The sequence below is a fragment of the Ictalurus punctatus genome, chromosome 8, assembly GCF_001660625.3.
Source record: "Ictalurus punctatus breed USDA103 chromosome 8, Coco_2.0, whole genome shotgun sequence".
NCBI classification, from domain to species: Eukaryota; Metazoa; Chordata; class Actinopteri; order Siluriformes; family Ictaluridae; genus Ictalurus; species Ictalurus punctatus.
Window position 1 is genome coordinate 29,803,903 of NC_030423.2, and position 22,500 is coordinate 29,826,402.

At 39.1% G+C, this 22,500-nt stretch overlaps 1 protein-coding gene across 5 annotated transcripts in view; it reads left to right on the forward strand.

The window, feature by feature from the left end:
* Window positions 1-22,500, forward strand: part of gria2b (glutamate receptor, ionotropic, AMPA 2b) — a 53,341-nt gene that overhangs the window by 18,836 nt on the left and 12,005 nt on the right. For all 5 annotated transcript variants that reach the window (XM_053682310.1, XM_053682308.1, XM_017473407.3 and 2 more), the window contains exons 3-12: window positions 6,005-6,244; window positions 10,118-10,314; window positions 12,697-12,750; window positions 14,624-14,782; window positions 14,890-15,057; window positions 15,225-15,329; window positions 16,470-16,577; window positions 17,246-17,452; window positions 18,499-18,866; window positions 22,493-22,500. The exon at window positions 22,493-22,500 is cut by the window's right edge and continues 191 nt beyond it. In XM_053682310.1, the coding sequence (XP_053538285.1) occupies window positions 6,005-6,244; window positions 10,118-10,314; window positions 12,697-12,750; window positions 14,624-14,782; window positions 14,890-15,057; window positions 15,225-15,329; window positions 16,470-16,577; window positions 17,246-17,452; window positions 18,499-18,866; window positions 22,493-22,500 (1,614 nt within the window). The remainder of the gene's footprint in view (window positions 1-6,004; window positions 6,245-10,117; window positions 10,315-12,696; window positions 12,751-14,623; window positions 14,783-14,889; window positions 15,058-15,224; window positions 15,330-16,469; window positions 16,578-17,245; window positions 17,453-18,498; window positions 18,867-22,492) is intronic.

Here is a 22,500-nt window from a genome sequence, read left to right on the forward strand (position 1 = left end):
TTATTCCTCACTCACTTTTTTATTCTTTCATCCTCAATCAGAAACACTGCTCCATCCCAGACATGAGAGATTGTACAATATTTTTTAATGTCTTATTTAAATATGTTAATATTTCCTCTTTCCACCTATTTATATTTCCATCCATCCATCCAACTATACATCCATCCATCTGTTCAAATGGTGTCTATCCATCTGTTTATATTTCCATCCATCCATCCATCCATCCATCCAACTATACATCCATCCATCTGTCTATATGGTGTCTCTCCATCCTTCTACACACAGAACATTCTTCCAATTGGAACACAGGGTTAATTTATCAATTATTTCTCTGTAATAATCAGCCCTCAGTATGTGTGTGTGTGTGTGTGTGTGTGTGTGTGTGTGTGTGTGTGTGTGTGTGTGTTCAATCACTTCATTCTGATAATAAGCTTTTTTTAAAAATGCTCTTAGCGAGCGATATATTTGTTAAGCAAGTATTAACACACACACACACACATACACACACACATACACACACACGGATACACACACACACACACACACACAGCTTTTCTGTTTTTCTTCCTGTATAAAAGTGTTTCATGTGTTCATGGTGTGTGTTAGTGAGACTGAGGATGTAAGTCAGGACTGAGAGAAGAACAGAGAGAGAAAGAGAGAGGGGGGGGGAAGGGGAGAAGGGGGGAGAGAGAGAGAGAGAGAGAGAGAGAGAGAGAGAGAGTGACAGAAAATAAGGCCACATAATGAGGACAGCTAAATATACCTCTTCCTCTCTCGATTCTTCCCCTTCTGTTTCTCTTTCCTGTTTCTCTTTCTTCACCTCTCCATCTCGCTATCTGTCCATCAAATGCAGACTCAGATACATGTATCAGCATGAACTGCTGCCAAATAATTACACAGGAAAAAAAGATGAGTGACGGTGATTCACTCTCTCACTCTCACATACAGTGAGGGAAAAAAGTATTTGATCCCCTGCTGATTTTGTACGTTTTCCCACTGACAAAGAAATGATCAGTGTATAATTTTAATGGTAGATTTATTTGAACAGTGAGAGACAGAATAACAACAAGAAAATCCAGAAAAACGCACGTCAAAAATGTTATAAATTGATTTGCATTTCAATGAGGGAAATAAGTATTTGACCCCTCTGCAAAACATGACTTAGTACTTGGTGGCAAAACCCTTGTTGGCAATCACAGAGGTCAGACGTTTCTTGTAGTTGGCCACCAGGTTTGCACACATCTCAGGAGGGATCTTGTCCCACTCCTCTTTGCAGATCTTCTCCAAGTCATTAAGGTTTCGAGGCTGACGTTTGGCAACTCGAACCTTCAGCTCCCTCCACAGATTTTCTATGGGATTAAGGTCTGGAGACGGGCTAGGCCACTCCAGGACCTTAATGTGCTTCTTCTTGAGTCACTCCTTTGTTGCCTTGGCCGTGTGTTTTGGGTCATTGTCATGCTGGAATACCCATCCACGACCCATTTTCAGTGCCCTGTCTGAGGGAAGGAGGTTCTCACCCAAGATTTGACGGTACATGGCCCTGTCCATCGTCCCTTTGATGCGGTGATGTTGTCCTGTCCCCTTAGCAGAAAAAAAACCCCAAAGCATAATGTTTCCAGCTCCATGTTTGACGGTGGGGATGGTGTTCCAGGGGTCATAGGCAGCATTCCTCCTCCTCCAAACACGGCGAGTTGAGTTGATGCCAAAGAGCTCCATTTTGGTCTCATCTGACCTCAACACTTTCACCCAGTTGTCCTCTGAATCATTCAGATGTTCATTGGCAAACTTCAGACGGGCATGTATATGTGCTTTCTTGAGCAGGGGGATCTTGCGGGCGCTGCAGGATTTCAGTCCTTCACGGTGTAGTGTGTTACCGATTGTTTTCTTGGTGACTATGGTCCCAGCTGCCTTGAGGTCATTGACAAGATCCTCCCGTGTAGTTCTGGGCTGATTCCTCACTGTTCTCATGATCGTTGCAACTCCACGTGGTGAGATCTTGCATGGAGCCCCAGGCCGAGGGAGATCGACAGTTGTTTTGTGTTTCTTCCATTTGTGAATAATCGCACCAACTGTTGTCACTTTCTCACCAAGCTGCTTGGCACTGGTCTTGTAGCCCATTCCAGACTTGTGTAGGTCTACAATCTTGTCCCTGACATCCTTGGAGAGCTCTTTGGTCTTGGCCATGGTGGAGAGTTTGGAATCTGACTGATTGATTGCTTCAGTGGACAGGTGTCTTTTATACAGGTAACAAGCTGATATTAGGAGCACTCCCTTTAAGAGTGTGCTCCTAATCTCAGCTCGTTACCTGTATAAAAGACACCTGGGAGCCAGAAATCTTTCTGATTGAGAGGGGGTCAAATACATATTTCCCTCATTAAAATGCAAATCAATTTATAACATTTTTGACATGCGTTTTTCTGTATTTTCTTGTTGTTATTCTGTCTCTCACTGTTCAAATAAATCTACCATTAAAATTATAGACTGCTCATTTCTTTGTCCGTGGGCAAACGTACAAAATCAGCAGGGGGTCAAATACTTTTTTCCCCCACTGTATCTCTTCGTCTCTCTATTTTATCTTCCTTCATCTCCACCCTTCTGTGGATTTTCCTCTCCGATATCTCTCCGATGTCTCTCCGATTCATCTCCATCTCTCCATCTTTATTCCAAGGTCACCCAGTTTCCATCTCACAAAGGAAACTCCTTCGCTGCTGTTGGATTTTGATGAATTATTCGTGTGAATTCTTCTCCGTCCCAAATACTGGAACTCTAACGCTGTGCTCGGAAATCTCTAGAAGCCTGTTGGAAAGTTCGGGGCACAGGAACTTGTTTATGGACATTAAATGTAACTATAAACGGCTAAATAAAACCGTTGGCAAAAGGTTGGTACGTCCGGATGTGGGTTATAGGAAAAGAATCATCTTCTGGTTGGTGCACAGGAGGCGGAAATGATTCTAAACTGTTTGATTCCTCACACTGCAGCAGGTCACATGATTACCGTTTCAATAATATTAAACAATGGCATGTCATACTTCTCTCTTTCTCTCTCTCTCTCTCTCTCTCTCACTCTCTCTCTCACTCTCTCTCTCTCTCTCTCTCTCTCTCTCTCTTACTCTCTCCCTCACTCTCACTCTCTCACTCACTCTCTCTCACTCTCACTCTCTCTCTCTCTCCCTCTCTCTCTCTCTCTCTCTCTCTCTTTCTCTCTCTCCCTCTCTCTCTCTCCCTCTCTCCCTCTCTCTCTCTCTCTCTCTCACGCTCTCTCTCACTCTCTCTCTCACTCTCTCTCTCACTCTCTCACTCTCTCTCTCTGTCTCTCTCTCTCTCTCACTCTCTCTCTCACTCTCACTCTCTCACTCTCTCACTCTCTCTCACTCTCTCTCTCACTCACTCTGTCTCTCTCACTCTCTCACTCTCTCTCTCTCACTCTCTCTCTCACTCTCACTCTCTCTCTCACTCTCTCTCTCTCCCTCTCTCCCTCTCTCTCACTCTCTCTCTCTCACTCTCTCTCCCTCTCTCTCACTCACTCTCTCTCATTCTCTCTCTCTCTCACTCTCTCTCTCACTCTCCCTCTCTCTCTCTCACTCTCTCTCTCACTCTCTCTTTGTCTCTCTATCGCTCTTATTGTCTCTCTCACTCCCTCTCTCACTCCCTCTCTCTCTGTTTCTCTCTGTCTCACTCTCTCTTTCTGTCTCTCTGTCTCTCGCTTTCTATCTCACTAACAGTTTTGATTGGACTTGGAGTTTTAATTGGATTTGGAGTTTTTAGATTTAGAGTTTTGTTTAGATTTTGAGTTTTTATTAGATTTGGAGCTTTGATTGGATTTGAAGTTTTGATTGGATTTGGAGTTTTGATTGGATTTGGAGTTTTGTTTAGATTTGGAGTTTTGATTAGATTTGGAGTTTTGATTGGATTTGGAGTTTTGATTAGATTTACACTTTTGATTGGATTTGGAGTTTTGATTGGATTTGGAGTTTTGATTGGATTTGGAGTTTTGTTTAGATTTGGAGTTTTGATTAGATTTGGAGTTTTGATTGGATATGGAGTTTTGTTTAGATTTACACTTTTGATTGGATATGGAGTTTTTAGATATAGAGTTTAATTTAGATTTTGAGCTTTTATTAGATTTGGAGCTTTGATTGGATTTGGAGTTTTGTTTGGATTTGGAGTTTTGTTTAGATTTACACTTTTGATTGGATTTGGAGTTTTTAGATATAGAGTTTAATTTAGATTTGGAGCTTTTATTAGATTTGGAGTTTTGATTGGATTTGGAGTTTTGATTGGATTTGGAGTTGAAGTGTCTTGAGCACTCGAAGCCTAGGTGAGCGCGTGTGAATAGATCCGAGTCAGCGTGCTCCGTTGAGATGATCTTTTTATCTGCACAATAAAAGACGAACACACTGCTCTCTTTAATAACAGAAGACCTGAGCAGTTTGCAGAAAGACTCCATCGGGGTTCTGCAGGTGGAGTTTTTCTCAGTAAATGTTTTTTTTTCTCAGAGAGGATTTAGTTTTAGTGTAAAGAAATAAAAATGAAGGAGGCTTAAATGAGTGTGAGCCATCAACAACACAGTAATTTATCCCCACAGTGGAGTGTGCACTCGTCTTTTCACCGTGTTAATGGCCCTGTGTCACTGAAAAGCAGTCAGATGTGACCGGCTCCTTAATAGCTTTCTCTCTTCTCTTCTCTTCTCTTCTCTTCTCTTCTCTTCTCTTCTCTTCTCTTCTCTTCTCTTCTCTTTTCTTCATTTCTGCCTGTCTGGGTGAAATGCCATAGTATTTTTCCCCTTAATTAAACATTTTATTGAGCCACATTTCAGACAGATTCTCAGAACTCCGCCGCCTTTTTTACGCTCAGCTGCTCGAGTCACGCAAACACAATAAAAATCCTGAACTTGGATTTATTTTTGGATTCACGATGTGCAGGTCGTATAAAACAAACCACAATCAAATGCCACGACTCACGATAGCTTAAAGCAGAAAACAGTCAATAGCAGCCGTTCCTCAGTAATCATATTTATTAAAGAAAACTGCGTATGCCACTGATTCCCCATAATTCCACACATTTATATTTTTGGTCAGAAATAAGGGTGGAGCTAAACAACCGGTGGGTGTGGCTTCTAAAATCTAATAGTACAGTTCCATTTTTACACTGGACCCGAAATCTAAAATAAACAAACGAATAAATAAAAAAAAATTAAGAAAATTTCATCTTAAACCTAAAATCTAAAAATCTAAAATCTTCGGATGTACAATTCAAACATCTGAAAAGACCTCAAATCTAAAGCAATTCATTTTAAAATAAAATAAAAAATCTGAAATAACTTAGCTGACTTAGCTAAAATACAGAAATCGAAAAATCTAGAATCTTTTTTTTTTAAAAGCGAAAATAAAAAAAAGAATATTTAAGTTAGATATGAGTTTTATTTATAAAACTGGATTTTGATCAGTTTTAAAGAACTAATTTGCATCAAATGTATTTAATGTAGAATTATTTACTGATAAATAATATGAAACAAACAAATAAACAAACAAACAAATAAATAAAAGCAGTTCTTTTTTTTTTTTTACCTGATATAGTGACTATTTATAATTTTCTGAAAGCTTCAGGATCACAGGAATTTGTGATGTTAATTGTTGCTTCTCAATACACGTAGCTTGATGCTAAGTGTAATTAAACTATAATTAAAAGATATTTTTTTAGTCATTTAACACCAGATCTGAGGTAAATGTTGACGTTCCTGACATTTTTGTCTCATTTCCACACTCACTGCGTCTTCACATTGTCTATATAAAGACTTTATTTGTGTGCTAGCTAACTAAAACCACCGGCCTAGCAGCTGTCGTTAGCTAGCTTATGCTCAGTTGCGTAGCAACAGGGTTATTACAGCTTATACACTTGATCAGTCAGCATGTTGTATGTTCTGCATGTCAAGAGCACAAGTTAGACCAAGTCTAACCTTGGTGTGTGTGTGTGTGTGTGTGTGTGTGTGTGTGTGTGTGTCCAGTCTGTTCACAGTTCTCACGAGGAGTTTATGCCATTTTCGGATTCTACGATAAGAAGTCTGTGAACACGATAACGTCGTTCTGCGGAACGCTGCACGTCTCCTTCATCACTCCGAGTTTTCCTCTGGACGGAACGCAGCAGTTCATCCTGCAGATGAGGCCCGACATTAAAGGACCCTTACTGAGCCTCATCGAGTACTACAAGTGGGACAAATTCGCTTATCTGTACGACAGCGACCGAGGTACGCTTATTTATGTTTATCTACTCTAATGAGCGTCCCTTAGCGGAACATTAGCCAGCTAGTGACAGAACATTTAGAACCCTATTTAATGTCCATGGTAGCTATATAATGAACTAAACACTCTGTCATGCTGTTGTAGGAAAATAATCAACAATGGGGAGGTGTGATGAAGCAGAGTCACTTTTACATCCCCAAATTATTTTCCCTTAACAGCATGTACCTACGTGTTTTATTCCTCTTCCATCACAGCAATTTCCCAACAATTACAGTTTTTATGTTGTGTAACATCCGTCTCTCTCTCTCTCTCTCTCTCTCTCTCTCTCTCTCTCTCTCTCTGTTTGTCTTTCATGCTCTGTCTCTCTTTCTCACTCTTCTTTTCTCAGTTGTATTCTCTCGACTTGTATTCTATATGTTTATACACTACGTGTATATCCGTGTATATGCTCTTTAGGTGATCGCCTGTTACTTCAGGCTTTTATCCGTGCATTTATACACATTTCCGATCCAGGATTAGCGCCAGCCCATAATAATCTGATAAATCTGTGAGGACAGAAATCCTGTGCTGAACCTCCGGCTGTATTTTCTGTGTAGCTTTAACGATACAAACACGCAGCCATGCAATTCAGCTCTATAAAAATGATTAATGTGTAGCTACACAAACAGATACACACACACACACACACACACACACACACACACACACACACCATGATAAATTACAGCATGCTGTTGGTTGTGTGATATTGATCAGACAAGAATTTCCTGGTATCAGCCACATCACACACTTATAGAACACAGACATTAAAGAGCAGTGTGAAAGCATCATCTCACACACACACACACACACACACACACACACACACACGCACACACACACACACACACACACACACACACACACACACACACACACACACACAGAGCCCAAACAGACAAAGAGAGAGAAATAAAAAAAAAAAACAGTCAGGAGCTTCAAAGTTTGAGTCAAACGATGAGTCATATGCTTCAGTCAGAGTCAAATGATGAGTCATATGTTTCAAATCCTGAATCAAATTATGAGTCATATGCTTCAAAGTTTGAGTGAAATGATGAGTCATATGCTTCATAATCTGAGTCAAATGATGAGTCATATGCTTCAAAGTCTGAGTCAAATGATGAGTCATATTCTTCAATGTCTGAGTCAAATTATGAGTCATAAACTTCAAAGTTTGAGTCAAATGACAAGTCATATGCTTCAGTGTCTGAGTCAAATGATGAGTCATAGACTTCAAAGTTTGAGTTAAATGATGAGTCATATGCTTCAGTGTCTGAGTCAAATGATGAGTCATATGCTTCAAAGCCTGAATCAAATGAGTCATATGCTTAAAAATGTGAGTCAAATGATGAGTCATATGCGTCAAAGTCTGACAATTGATGAGTAACTCAAGTCTGAGTTGAGTGGCAAGCCATGAGCTTTGAAGTAAGTCAAATGATGAAGCATAAGCTTCAGTATCTAAAACAAGGGTTGAGTCATATGCTTCAAAGTTTGAGTCAGATAATAAGTCATATGTGTCAAAGTCTGAATCAAATGATGAATCATAAGCTTCAAAGTCTGATTACTTCAAAGTACTCGAGACTCATCTCCTCAGCTACACTTTATGAAAAATACAGCCTGGTTTTCTGGACCTGCCTTATTCTGTGCTGTTTTCATTTGTGAATTTCTTTAAAATCCTCCACTGTTCAGTAGAAATGAATCCATACTCCACGGAATAAGTAATTAATTGCATTACCCTATCTCCTAATGAGCATGTTGTTTTTTGTAAATTACGCCCACAGTCATTTCAGAATTATCCAGGAACACACACAATCGCGGTTGCTCGCTCTGATGCTAATCCACGACCTCTGCTTAATTGGGGTGCGTAATTAATTCATCCTCACACCTCTGACGAGGCTCCGAGGCCCAGCTGTGTGTCTTCAATACACGATGAGACAATAGAAGGTAATGCATCAGTGGATATAATGGCTGCGGGATGAGAACTCGGAGATGGACGGCTACTGTACTGGAGCTGGGCTTCATTAACGAGCTGGGAGAAATATCGGACAGAAAGTGAGAAATCAATAAGATGATAAATGAGATGTGATGAAGGAGTCCGAGGTCTTTGTGCGGCTGTTCAACAGCGTTTATGATCAAATGGAGTTCTCAGTTGGCCTTGGTTTGCTTTTATCATCCCCATTATATGGAGTAATTGTGCATTTATGGGCAATCTCGGTTTCTCTTTCTCTCTCTCTCTCAAATATATATATACACACCACCAGTCAAAGGTTTGTGGACACTCGACTGAAATGTTTCTTATGATCTTAAAAACCTTCTGATCTGAAGGTGGATGATAAAATGTTTGAAATCAGTGTCATAGATAAAAAATACAATTGTGCCAACATATTAATTTCTTTCATTAGAAAACTAACATTTTATTTACAAAAAAAATCTTTTTTTAAACGGACGACTCGGAGCGGAATATTCCGAAGCGCGGCCGATAAGAGTCCGGCGTCGGCGTGAACTCCTTTAATACTGTTTAAAAATCATCTCAGCGAAATTCCTCAAGAAATCGCTCGAGAAAACACCAAGAATACATGTCTGTAAATTCTCGGCAAAAAGCGTCTCTACTTTGAAGATGCTAAAATACTAAATTATTTAGATTTATTTAGGATTTTTTATCTAGACATAATTCCCATAGTTCCATTTGTGTTACTCCAGAATTTTGATGACTTTATTATTATTCTAAAATGTGGAGAAAAAATAAAGAGTTGGTGTGTCTAAACTTTTGACCGGTTTTATATATATATATATATATATATATATATATATATACACATATATATATATATATATATATATATATATACATATATATATATATATATATATATATATATATATATATATATATAAGATAATCAGCTGTTTTGTAATTGAAATGGACTAATACAATCCTGACATTCTAGGTATCCTGATAATTTAAATAAATAATAAAGTATTAGTAATGATATTATAACATGTGTATAGTAACCTCTTATATCTATTATTTTATTTTGGTTTATTTCTGGATTCTGGAGTCCATATTTTTTAAATGAATACAAGTTCATGTGAAGAAGTTTTAAAGATTTGAAACACTCCCTGGTGTCAGCGGCATCCAAAATGTTGGCAGATGATTGATTTGACACGGAAAATAACAGTCCAAAATGGTCTTTTTAGTCGAAAGGAAGTGTGAGATACTGTGATAACTGATTTAGCATGACAGGCCAATATCGAGTGTGTGTGTGTGTGTGTGTGTGTGTGTATGTGTGTGTGTGTGGCCCTGTGGCAGATTGGTGTTAAATGGCTGTTTTATTTGCTTTACAAAAAGGAAGCTTGTGGCATTTCCTCCAGTGCAGTGTTTAAATCCTCGTTAGAAATGCACGCTGGCGCTGAGTCAGATATTACGCCAGCTTCCTGTGAGGTAAATGAGACGAAATAGCATTTATTCTCAATCTAAACTTTCACAAAAAGCACTCAGAGACATGCTACTTCAAAATCACGTTATAGAAAGATTTTTGTTAAATTTCGGTTTAAATCCCAGGATGACCGGAGAGCTTTGAGTAAAAGAATGCATTTAAACTAAAGGAATAATAATAATAATAATAATAATAATAATAAAAATCTAAAAATCCATCAATTTTCAGTTTATTATAAATAAAGCTATAGCTACCGGTGAATACAATAAATCACAGTTATTAATGAGCACTGTGTAGTGAGTAGGGAAGGATTTGAGATGTGGAATCCTTTTCCCTTTTTTTTTTTTTTTTTTTTTTAAACTAAACAGCTCAGTATCATTATTTTTACATGTTTTTCCTCAGGACTGACCACTCTGCAGGTGGTGCTGGACACGGCAGCCGAGAGGAAGTGGCAGGTGACGGCTATAAACGTGGGCAACATGAAGGACGACAAGAAAGACGAAGCATATCGCTCGCTCTTCCAGGATCTGGAGAACAAGAAGGAGAGGAGAGTGATCCTGGACTGTGAACAGGAAAAAGTCAAAGACATCATGGAGCAGGTGATGATCTCAAACTCTCACACTGTAGGGATGGAAATAAACTTAAACCACCGGGAGACTTTATCTTCATCACTTAACTGCGTTTTGATTAGAAATACTGAATTTAGAAATTCACTACCAAGACCTGTTTGGATGATGCTGTTGATTAGAAGCGAATTCACATGTTTGTTTTTTTTGAAGGTTTTCTGATATTTTGATGCTTTGTTATGTTATATATCACTTTTTATACCACCTTTTCTTCTTCTTCTTCTTCTGGCTAGGATGTTTATGGCAGCCCATACAACTGTCTGGTAAAAAGTTGTGAAATTTGGTAGACTGTTTGAGGGGGGTTTAAGGAGAATTCTGACCAAATTTGGGATAAGTGGTGCCAACGCTCTAGTGCCACCTTAGGGTCAAATTTGGGCTTAATTTGGAAATACGTTTATGGTTATAACTTTAGAACCATGTGTCCGAAAAGCCAAACTATTAAGAAGCCAGACATGCATTCCCTGGGTCGAGATAAGCTCAGTGCACCCTATGATGTCAATTTCCTCCTAATTAGATTTTCCACCATCTTGTATTTTGTTTTGTTTTTTCTGCTGCTCTTCCAACAACTATTGTTCAATCATTACCAAATCTGCCATTCGCCATCTTCAGAATAAGCCTCACAAAAGTTTTGCCTGTATTGTGCCAAGGAAACTGACCATGAAGCTGCCAAAAAGGAAGTGAGACTGTATCTCATTAACGTTCTGCACACTGACACCAAACTTGGCATGCCTCTTCAGGCCCATGCCCTGAGGATATACAACAATTTTTGGTCAAAAGTTGCGATAACATGCCAAAAAGTGCCATTTTTGCAACTCTTCCTCCAAATCGGGCATGTTGCGACTTGTCTAAACCTGCACAACGTGCGGAAAAAAGGCCAAGACCGATGAGAAAAACATAAATAACTTAATAACACAGCAGTAACAATCATGAGCACAGGTCAAAGTAGTACCAAACAACAGCACGGGTCACAACAGGAGCGGAAGCTGCAGCAGCAGCTGCCCATTTGTTCATCTAGACCTTTCCTCCTATAGTCAGAGAATTCCACCACAGTCCATGGTCACAGCATGCACATCAAGAGTGGAACTACACATCACTTTGGATCCCTTTGCCTAAAGTTATGTCTCTGCTTTCCTGTGATTGCTTAGGAAGCGGCTGACCGAGTCTGGGTGCTTGGCCCCCGAAAATGCTGATTGCAGCTTTTATAATTATTATTATTATTATTATTATTATTACTATTCTATCATCACAATGACTGTCCTTGAACAATTAAAGAATTGTCCTTTTTTTTAAAAATCAATTTAGAGTTAGATTTAATGTTGTGGAATGTCCATGAAATAAGTTCATTCCTGTTGTCACTTACATTATAGCAGCTATAAACGGCCGTTCCCTCATCTCTTTCTCTTTCTCTTGAACTTGTTAAGACGAAAAAAAATGCAGCTTGTCATGTTACAGAGAAATTGCAAAGCGTGAACACCTCTGACCTGAAGATCTCAGAAACATTACAGCTTTACCTCTGACTGTTACAAAGCGCTGACACTGGAGACTCCTTCCATAAATGTTAAACAAACATCTCCTTACAGAAAACTGTACCATATCAACGAGTCCCTGTGAACGAGCTGTTACTATAGAAACGATAACGTATCAGAACGAGCGCATTCATATCAACCTGCGCTACTCTCAGGGCTGCTGTTATAGAGAACTGACCAATCAGAACGCAGAATTGTTAGATGCCTTGTATTGACAGGTCATAGCAGAACCACTGTAGAAGATCTGTAATGACTGAGATGCATTTAAATGCAGTGACCGTGTGAAAACATTATGACCTTATCGAGGAATATTGACTACTCTGAGTTTTTGTGCTTTTTTGAAAGGATAATAATTATATATCTTTTGGACACATCTGAATATGTTAAAAAAAATTGGAAATGACAGAGTGGCAGTTAATTGTCTATTTAAAGCTAATTAAAGTCTGGCTTGCGGATGATTCGTGGTTTTAAAGCATCTGGATTGTTCGTTCTCACCGCGGCATCACTAATGAGAGCTGCACAGATGCTGGAGAGCACACTCACCATTCTTCACGCTATGGCTTATTTAGTCCGAGACTCGCGGCTCTCTCATTGATTGTCTTTAAGCTTTGTTGAAGTGTGTTCGAGCAATAGAGAGAATCGATAATAATAAAGGCTTCATCTAACACACAAAACACACGCAAAGCACAGCACAGCTTCATGGTGTAAGTAAACGTGTGTGGACTGTACCATCGCCTTCATATCATACAACATGTATCCAGTTTTAAATTCTGAAACGTTCCGCTTCAACACTGAATCTCATGCTCCTTCCCTGTGTTTTATTTGACAGATTATAACGATCGGGAGGCACGTTAAAGGATATCACTACATCGTAGCCAACCTGGTGAGTGACACGCTAATCCTCCACAAAAGCACAACATTTACACATAAATGTGATCATGTGACATCACCACTAACCTTTCTTTTCAGTTCCTTAGCATAAAGTACTGCTTTTAATTACACAATATAATAGGAGGCCATACACTAGCAAGGGTGCTATCACAACTGCCTGATATAATAGCTAATACCTTAGCCAGCCTGCTAGATACTTCAGAATTCCCTATATATTCTCTACAAGTATTCTCTACACTTCAGCATTCCCTATACTTCAATATTCCCTACACTTCAGTGCTCCATATATTTCAGTATTCCTTACACTTCAGCATTCCCTATTCTTCAGTATTCTGTGCACTTCAGTATTCCCTATTCTTCACTATTCCCTATACTTCAGTATTCTCTATACTTCACTATTCCCTATACTTAAGTATTCCCTACACTTCAACATTCCCTATACTACAATATTCCCTACACTTTGGTATTCCCTACACTTCAGTGCTCCATACATTTCAGTATTCCTTACACTTCAGCATTCCCTGTACTTCAGTATTCTCTATACTTCACTATTCCCTACACTTCATTATTCTCTACACTTCAATATTCCCTATATTTCAGTATTCCTTACACTTCAGCATTCCCTATTCTGCCGACTTTAGTATTCCATATACATCTGTATACTTCAATAAACAGTCTACTGACATATACTGTACACTCAGTATTCCATACACTTACATTTTATTTAAACTTTACTATTCATTATACTTTAGTCATTCTCTACACCTCTATATACTTTACACTACAGTATTCCGTAAACTACAGTGTTCCGTACACTACAGTGTTCCGTACACTACAGTATTCTGTACACTACAGTGTTCCGTACACTACAGTATTCCGTACACTGCAGTGTTCCATACACTACAGTATTCCGTACACTACAGTGTTCCGTACACTACAGTGTTCCGTACACTACAGTATTCTGTACACTACAGTATTCCGTACACTGCAGTGTTCCATACACTACAGTATTCCGTACACTACAGTGTTCCGTACACTACAGTGTTCCATAGACTACAGTATTCCGTACACTACAGTGTTCCGTACACTACAGTGTTCCGTACACTACAGTATTCTGTACACTACAGTGTTCCGTACACTACAGTGTTCCATACACTACAGTATTCTGTACACTACAGTGTTCCGTACACTACAGTATTCCGTACACTACAGTGTTCCATACACTACAGTATTCTGTACACTACAGTGTTCCGTACACTACAGTGTTCCGTACACTACAGTGTTCCGTACACTACAGTATTCTGTACACTACAGTGTTCCGTACACTACAGTATTCTGTACACTACAGTATTCCGTACACTACAGTGTTCTGTACACTACAGTGTTCCGTACACTACAGTGTTCTGTACACTACAGTATTCTGTACAATACAGTGTTCCGTACACTACAGTATTCCGTACACTACAGTATACTCTACACTACAGTATACTCTACACTACACTATTCCGTACACTACAGTGTTCTGTACACTACAGTATTCTGTACAATACAGTATTCCGTACACTACAGTATTCCATACACTACAGTATACTCTACACTACAGTATTCCGTACACTACAGTATACTCTACACTACAGTATACTCTACACTACACTATTCCGTACACTACAGTGTTCTGTACACTACAGTATTCTGTACAATACAGTGTTCCGTACACTACAGTATACTCTACACTACAGTATACTCTACACTACAGTATTCCGTACACTACAGTATTCCGTACACTACAGTGTTTTGTAAATGTAAGTAGTCTGTACTTTAGCATGATTAAATTAATGTGGTGTTTCTTCACTCTTACCTTTCAGGGCTTTGTGGATGGAGACCTGTCCAAAATTCAGTACGGCGGAGCAAACGTGTCAGGATTCCAGATTGTGGATTTTGAAGATCCTCTAGTGTCCAAATTTGACCAGCGCTGGGAAGCTTTGGAAGAAAAGGAATATCCCGGAGCCGACAGTAAGATCAGGGTGAGAGATCCGATCTCTGAAATATTTATATGTAGGAGATTGTACATCAGTAATAATCCACATGTAAGGTCACTAACTGCTAATATCCCAGAATTCTTTTCCCTCAGTACACTTCAGCATTGACGTACGACGCCGTGCAGGTGATGACGGAAGCGTTTCGTTACCTGCACAAGCAGAGGATCGACATCTCGCGCAGGGCTAATAACGGAGACTGTCTGGCTAACCCGGCCGTGCCGTGGGCCCAGGGTGTGGAGATCGAACGTGCACTAAAACAGGTAAACAACACACACACACACACACACACACACACACACACACCTAAATATCCCACAAGACATAATGAGTCTATAATTAAAGGAGCATGGATATTTTCAGGTTTGTTTATGTAGAGTTTTAAATGAAACTGTTCTCCATGCTGCTCATCGTGTGCTCGTGTTCTCAGGTGCGCGTCGAAGGTCTAACCGGGAACATCCAGTTCGATCAGTACGGCAGGAGAGTGAATTACACCGTCCATGTCATGGAGCTGAAGAACAACGGTCCTGTTAAGGTACAAGTCCATTCTAGAACTATTCCTTTTTTTAATGGGAAGACACAGAGGAAAATATGTTGGGTTTTTTTTTTTTTTTTTTTTTTTGCATGAAATATAATATCAGCCTGTGGTTTCCAGCCTCATTTTCAGCTTCTTTGAGGGTTCTTATCTTCTAGAGGTTCTCTAAAAAGGTCAAACAGTCTGGGTTCTACATAGCACTTTTTAATAGTTCCCCTTAAAAGGTCAAACCAAAGAAAAGAAGATGGTTTCTGGTCTCTAAAGAAGGTTTCTCAAGCATTCTTTGGATGGTTAACTGTTCTAGACTCTCAAGGGTTCTTTAGATAGTTAACAGTTCTAGATTTCAATTTTATCCAAAGATTGTACGGAACATCGTGATGACTATTCCTTGCTGTGTTAGAAACACAGGTTTGTCAACACTACCTTGGATAATCAAAGGTTCTGCTTTTGAGAAAACCTCGGTTGTAAGGTTCTACATAGAACCTTTAAGGTTTCCCCAACATCAATAATCCAAAAAAAGCCATCTAGATTTTTCTTTTCATAGGTGGGAGCCTACACTTTTGAGGTTCTTTGGATTGTTAAAAGGTTCTACCTGAAACCGTCTCTAAAAGAGAAACATTCTACTGTAGGGTTAGAAAAAAAAATGGGTCTATCAAGGGCTCTTTGGTTCTACAAGGGTTCCACTTGGAAACTTTCTCTAAATGGAGGTTTGTTCTACCTAGAACCTTAAAGGGAGTTGTCTTCTACCAGAAGAACCCTCTAGAGTTAAATAAGTAAGCAACAAGCACACCTACCTAACTATCTACACCCTTAGACAAAAGGGTTCAACAGATGTTCTATTGAGAGATAAGGATCGTTAGCGTCCTAAAGGGGTTCTACAGGAAACCATCTCTTCTAAGTTCCCAGATAGTTCTACCCCCCAAAAAAAGGTTTCATCAAGGTGACCAACTAAATAACCCTTTAGGGTTCCTTTAAGTTTCCTTTTCTTAAAAGGTTCTTAGTAGAATCTCTTTTGAGAGCTAGAACCGGTAAGTATCGGAAGAGGAATCGTTTTTTTCTTCTGTGGAGCTTGAGTGTTAATGGCTCATTGTGAATAAAGTCAGAGAACGAGTTCTCATTATTCACTGCTCTGTTTTGCAGATTGGTTACTGGAATGAAATGGACAAGATGGCGGTCACAAAATCGGACCTTTTCCCCAATGATACGATGGGTCTGGAGAACAAGACGGTGATAGTCACTACCATCCTGGTGAGAACTTTGAGCACTTTAATTATCAGAGCTTGAGGTATGATTGGGTCAGAATGTTATCAAACACTATGACAAAGAGAAATGGTCCTGATTTAAAAAAAAAAAAAATAATAAAAAAAAATCACCTAGTAAAAACTGAGCATTTGGTAGCGGAAATCTTCCATTCATGTTATTATTTCAGAATAGTTGTGATGTCATAATTTATGCTAATTGAATTGCATGTACTCGCCAAACACGGAGTTCATTGTGGGATTTGCACATGACAAAAATATTTATCATTAACCCCTAGAAATAAAACTAAGAGTCACGGACCTCACTGTACAGTTTACAGTCGCGTGCAAAAGTTTGTGCACCCTTAAAAAATGGTCAAATGGCGCATGCTAGATTATGAGCATGATGTAAATATTCTCTAATAATTTGTATAACTGACTACAGATGGTATGAACTTATGTTCTAAATACTTGTCATGTTTCAGGACACGCCCACATTATTATTTTTTGTTTCACTCCTACAGATACTGCTTTTGGTGCATAAACTTTAATATAGCTGTGCATTTTATTTTATTCAAGCCTTTGCGCTCGTCAGTACAAAAGAGTTGTAATTGTAGCGAACTTGTGTAGTCTTTGTAGTGTAGTATACTGTGTGAAGACGTGTGCAATCCATCTCAGGAAGCACCGTACGTGATGCTGAAGAAGAACGCGGACCTGTTTTTGGATAACGAGAGGTACGAGGGTTACTGTGTCGACCTGGCAGCCGAAATCGCCAAGCACTGCGGCTTTAAATATCGCCTGAAAATAGTAGGGGATGGAAAATACGGAGCCCGAGACGCAGAGACGAAGATCTGGAACGGGATGGTCGGAGAGTTGGTTTATGGGGTGAGTGGAAAAAATGATGATGTACGGAATCTAGATCGCAATCTAATAACCCACGCAGCTCAGAGTCTAAACAACGGACAGTTTGGAGTAATCAATAATATAAATGACGCGATGTTTATGTAAATGTTCAGAAATCTGACCACCGCAGTTTACCACATCGAAATCTCTTTAGGTGAAATCTCATTCTGTGCATTTTTACTTTTATTTATTTATTTATTTATTTTTTTTTTTAAATTGATGATGATTAGCATGAGTAAACATTATACTAAATTTAATTTAATAATTTCTCCCGACTGAAACATGAAATAGCCCTGGTATACAGTATATCATCGATCATCAACGCAGCACAGCTATAAGTGTTCTATGTGTTTCCATAGAAACAACACATTTCCCAAGTACAGCTTTACAGCTGCCATCTCGTAATTCCCGTAATTCTTCACGCATTTGTTTATAACAGTACAAACGTTTTGGTAGCATTAAGAATAAATGTAGCATAAATGTTGTGAAGTAGTAATAAACTCAGTCGTTTCAATGAACTAACAACGGTTTTGCAGAATTCAAGAACGCCGTCGTAAATGTTTTGCGGTAGTAATAAACGTTGTGTAATTGTAATAAATGATTTGTAAAAGTAAGAAACTTTTTGTAACATTAAGAAACATTCTGTAAGAGTAGTAAAGGTTTTGTAGCAGTAGTAAACATTGTGTAATAGTAATTTGTAACCAAAAGGAACAGAACGGACAGAAGTAATGCCGTAAATAATAATAAATTCTCTCATATTAGTTCCAATTATTTAATCTCTTCCTCAGGTACCAGTCCATAGTTCGTAGATATGTAAATTTGGCTAACTGTACATTAATAATTCATTCATAATTTTCATTTTCATTAATAGTTTGAGATACTTGTCCTTGCCTGTATGAGTCTCAGTGACTATAAAACTATTGTTATGGTTATAGTTTATAAAAATGCTTTTTAAAAAAATTTTTTTTAATTGCATTAAAGTACACAGAAAACAAAAAGTAGCTTGTCCTTCCACTCTTCCTCTACAGAAAGCCGATATCGCCGTGGCTCCGTTGACCATCACGCTGGTCAGAGAGGAAGTGATTGACTTCTCGAAGCCCTTCATGAGCCTGGGAATCTCCATCATGATCAAAAAGCCGCAGAAGTCCAAGCCGGGCGTGTTTTCGTTCCTGGACCCTCTGGCGTACGAGATCTGGATGTGCATCGTGTTCGCCTACATCGGCGTGAGCGTCGTGCTCTTCCTGGTCAGCCGTTTCAGCCCGTACGAGTGGCACACGGAGGAGTACGAGGACGGACAGATCCAGACCAGCGAGTCTACGAATGAATTTGGGATATTTAACAGCCTCTGGTTCTCGCTCGGAGCCTTTATGAGACAAGGATGCGATATTTCACCGAGGTTCGTCCCTGATTCCGTTGCGGCTCAGACGGATATACGTGTGTAAGGGTGCGGTCTCGTTATTGCGGCTGTGTCACAAATCACAGTGTCGTTAGTGGGAGGGTGACCTCGGGCAGTTAGGAGGTAAATTTGTAATGATTAAATGATAAAAATGCAGGCGGAGGTCGGCGCCAGATGAAAGCAGAGCATGAACAGTTAGAATACGTAGGAAATTACGGAAAGTAGAAGATTTAAAACCGGAAACAGGTGGACGAGGGAACCAAGGGAACAAAAACTGACGGAGATCCTGTAGTATAACACACACGAGACAAAGAGAATATGATCAAATACAACTAATAAGAGTGAATGGTGGAGTGCAAGTGGACACACGCAGCACAAGGGTACAGATGTTATTCAGTATACGAGAAGGTGTGATGAAGCAAAGTTGCTTATTTTTTTGTTATAACAGTGTTTTATTTCTCTTATACCTCAACAAACCCCCAACACTTACATTTCACATCGGAGAACTTAGCTCCTGGTGTCACTTACGTTATAGCAGCTATAAACACTCATTCCCTCACCATCCCTCTCTTTATTCTCTCCTTTTATTCCCTCTCTCTCTATTCTCTCTCTCTCTATTCTCTCTCTCTATTCTCTCTCTCTATTCTCTCTCTCTCTCTATTCTCTCTCTCTATTCTCTCTCTCTATTCTCTCTCTATTCTCTCTCTCTATTCTCTCTCTCTATTCTCTCTCTATTCTCTCTCTCTATTCTCTCTCTCTCTCTATTCTCTCTCTCTATTCTCTCTCTCTATTCTCTCTCTATTCTCTCTCTCTCTCTATTCTCTCTCTCTCTATTCTCTCTCTCTCTCTTTATTCTCTCTCTCTATTCTCTCTCTCTATTCTCTCTCTCTTTATTCTCTCTCTCTATTCTCTCTCTCTATTCTCTCTCTCTATTCTCTCTCTCTATTCTCTCTCTCTCTATTCTCTCTCTCTATACTCTCTCTATTCTCTCTCTCTATTCTCTCTCTCTATTCTCTCTCTCTCTATTCTCTCTCTCTATTCTCTCTCTCTCTATTCTCTCTCTCTATACTCTCTCTCTCTATTCTCTCTCTCTATTCTCTCTCTATATACTCTCTCCGTCTATTCTCTCTCTATATACTCTCTCTCTATTCTCTCTCTCTATATTCTCTCTCTATTCTCTCTCTCTCTATTCTCTCTCTCTATTCTCTCTCTATATACTCTCTCTCTCTATTCTCTCTCTCTCTCTATTCTCTCTCTCTATTCTCTCTTTACTCTCTCTCTCTATTCTCTCTCTATTCTCTCTCTATTCTCTCTATTCTCTCTCTCTATTCTCTCTCTCTTTATTCTCTCTCTCTATTCTCTCTCTCTATTCTCTCTCTCTATTCTCTCTCTCTATTCTCTCTCTCTATTCTCTCTCTCTATTCTCTCTTGTTGAGAGTGTTAGAGTGAAACAGTAGAGGAGTGTAAACTCTGTGATGAAGATGTTGAAAATGTAAAGTTTCAGCTTCACCTCTGACTGTTACACAGCGCTGACACTGGAGACTCCTTCCACACACGCTGCATAAACACATTTCTCCTTGTAGAAAACTTCACCATGTAAACGGTTACACACAGTTTAGATTAGTTTCATGTGGAACGTCCACCGTACAAGTCCCTGTGAACGAGCCATTACTATAGAAACCAGTCGCATTAATATAAACCTGCACTACAGTTATAGAAAATGATTCAACACCTTCTGACCAATCAGAATCCAGAAGGAAATCATTTAATTGTATGTATGTATGTGTAGGGCGTCGGCTTGCTAACTCGGATATATAACTAGCTGGTTTACACACTAGCTAACAAAGTAAGGAACTGAATATATGATTTTTTTTTTTTCCTGCAGGACCTACCGCTTTTCCACACCAGTAGGCTTTATGTGTTTGGAAGGTTTTATTTTTTCGGACCACATTTATTAATTCTACACTTGAATCGTGAGCAGCACAGAGACGTAGACCGCACCAGCAAAGCTTTTAAATACCACGAAGCCACTCATTAGTCATACAGCATTTATAAAAACGATCCAAACTAGGTATTAAAAGTTACATAATTTATTCTTTTGTAACGGAAAAGTTATACAAGAGCATTATACATTCCCATTCATTATTATTTTTTTCTTTTTTTAATTCGCTTTAAAGCCTCATCATACATTCAGAGTCAAATCCTACCCCACGTCTGTCTTTACAACATTTCATTTTTGTCCTGAATGGATTTGAATAAATTAGCATCTGTTATGGAGGAGCAAAGATGACATCACCGTAGACTTGAGAAGCAGATTACCCAGAAGGCATTGCTCTGAACTGATCCTAATCAGAACCTTCACAGAACAGAAGCAGGGTTGAGAACGTAGGCGTGCAGATAAACAGAACACAATCCGTCGATCAATAAACCTTCACACGTTCTCCGTGGAACTCTCTGAAGTGTCAAGAGAATGTATAAATAGTAAAACAGTGTGTGTCGCGCCGTTATAGAAAAATAATCAACAGCCAGGGGGTGTGATGACGTCACTGTTAGCATACCATGTTTTCTCGTACCAGAACGTCCCCAAGTGTTTTATTCCTCTCATTCCACAGCAACTTACCAGCAATTACAATGTATTACTTATTAAAGAATGTCATTAGAGAATGTCATTTTTATCCTTTTATAGTTACATTTAATGTTCTTTGAAACAAGTTAGTTCCTGTTGTCACTTACGTTATAGCAGCTATAAACACTCATTCCCTCACCATCCCTCTCTCTATTCTCTCCGTTTATTCCCTCTCTCTTTATTCTCTCCGTTTATTCCCTCTCACTTTATTCTCTCTCTTCATTCTCTCTCTTTATTCTCTCTCTTCATTCTCTCTCTTCATTCTCTCTCTTTATTCTCTCTCTTCATTCTCTCTCTTCATTCTCTCTCTTTATTCTCTCTCTTCATTCTCTCTCTTCATTCTCTCTCTTTATTCCCTCTCTTTATTCCCTCTCTCTTTATTCTCTCTCTCTATTCTCTCTCTTTACTCTCTCTTTATTCTCTCTCTTCATTCTCTCCCTTTATTCCCTCTCTCTTCATTCTCTCTCTTCATTCTCTCTCTTTATTCTCTCCCTTTATTCCCTCTCTCTTTATTCTCTCTCTTCATTCTCTCTCTTCATTCTCTCTCTTTATTCTCTCCCATTATTCCCTCTCTCTTTATTCTCTCTCTTCATTCTCTCTCTTCATTCTCTCTCTTTATTCCCTCTCTTTATTCTCTCTCTTTACTCTCTCTTCATTCTCTCTCTATTCTCTCTCTTTATTCCCTCTCTTTATTCTCTCTGTTCATTCTCTCCCTTTATTCCCTCTCTCTTCATTCTCTCTCTTTATTCCCTCTCTCCAAGTTAATAAGACCAAAAAAAAACAAAACAACAACGCAGCTTGTTACATCATATTACCGAGAAACCGCAAGGAAGTGTGAACTCCTCTGTCCTAAAGTTACAGCTTTATCTCTGATGTTACGCAGCGCCGACACCGGACACTGCGGTTGTTGAGGGTGAATTCAGTGTGAGCGCTGTGAGAGGCTCGTAGCAGTAAAATGAGGCTTGGATGAATTTCTAACACGATGTAAACCGTCTCTCAGGTCTCTCT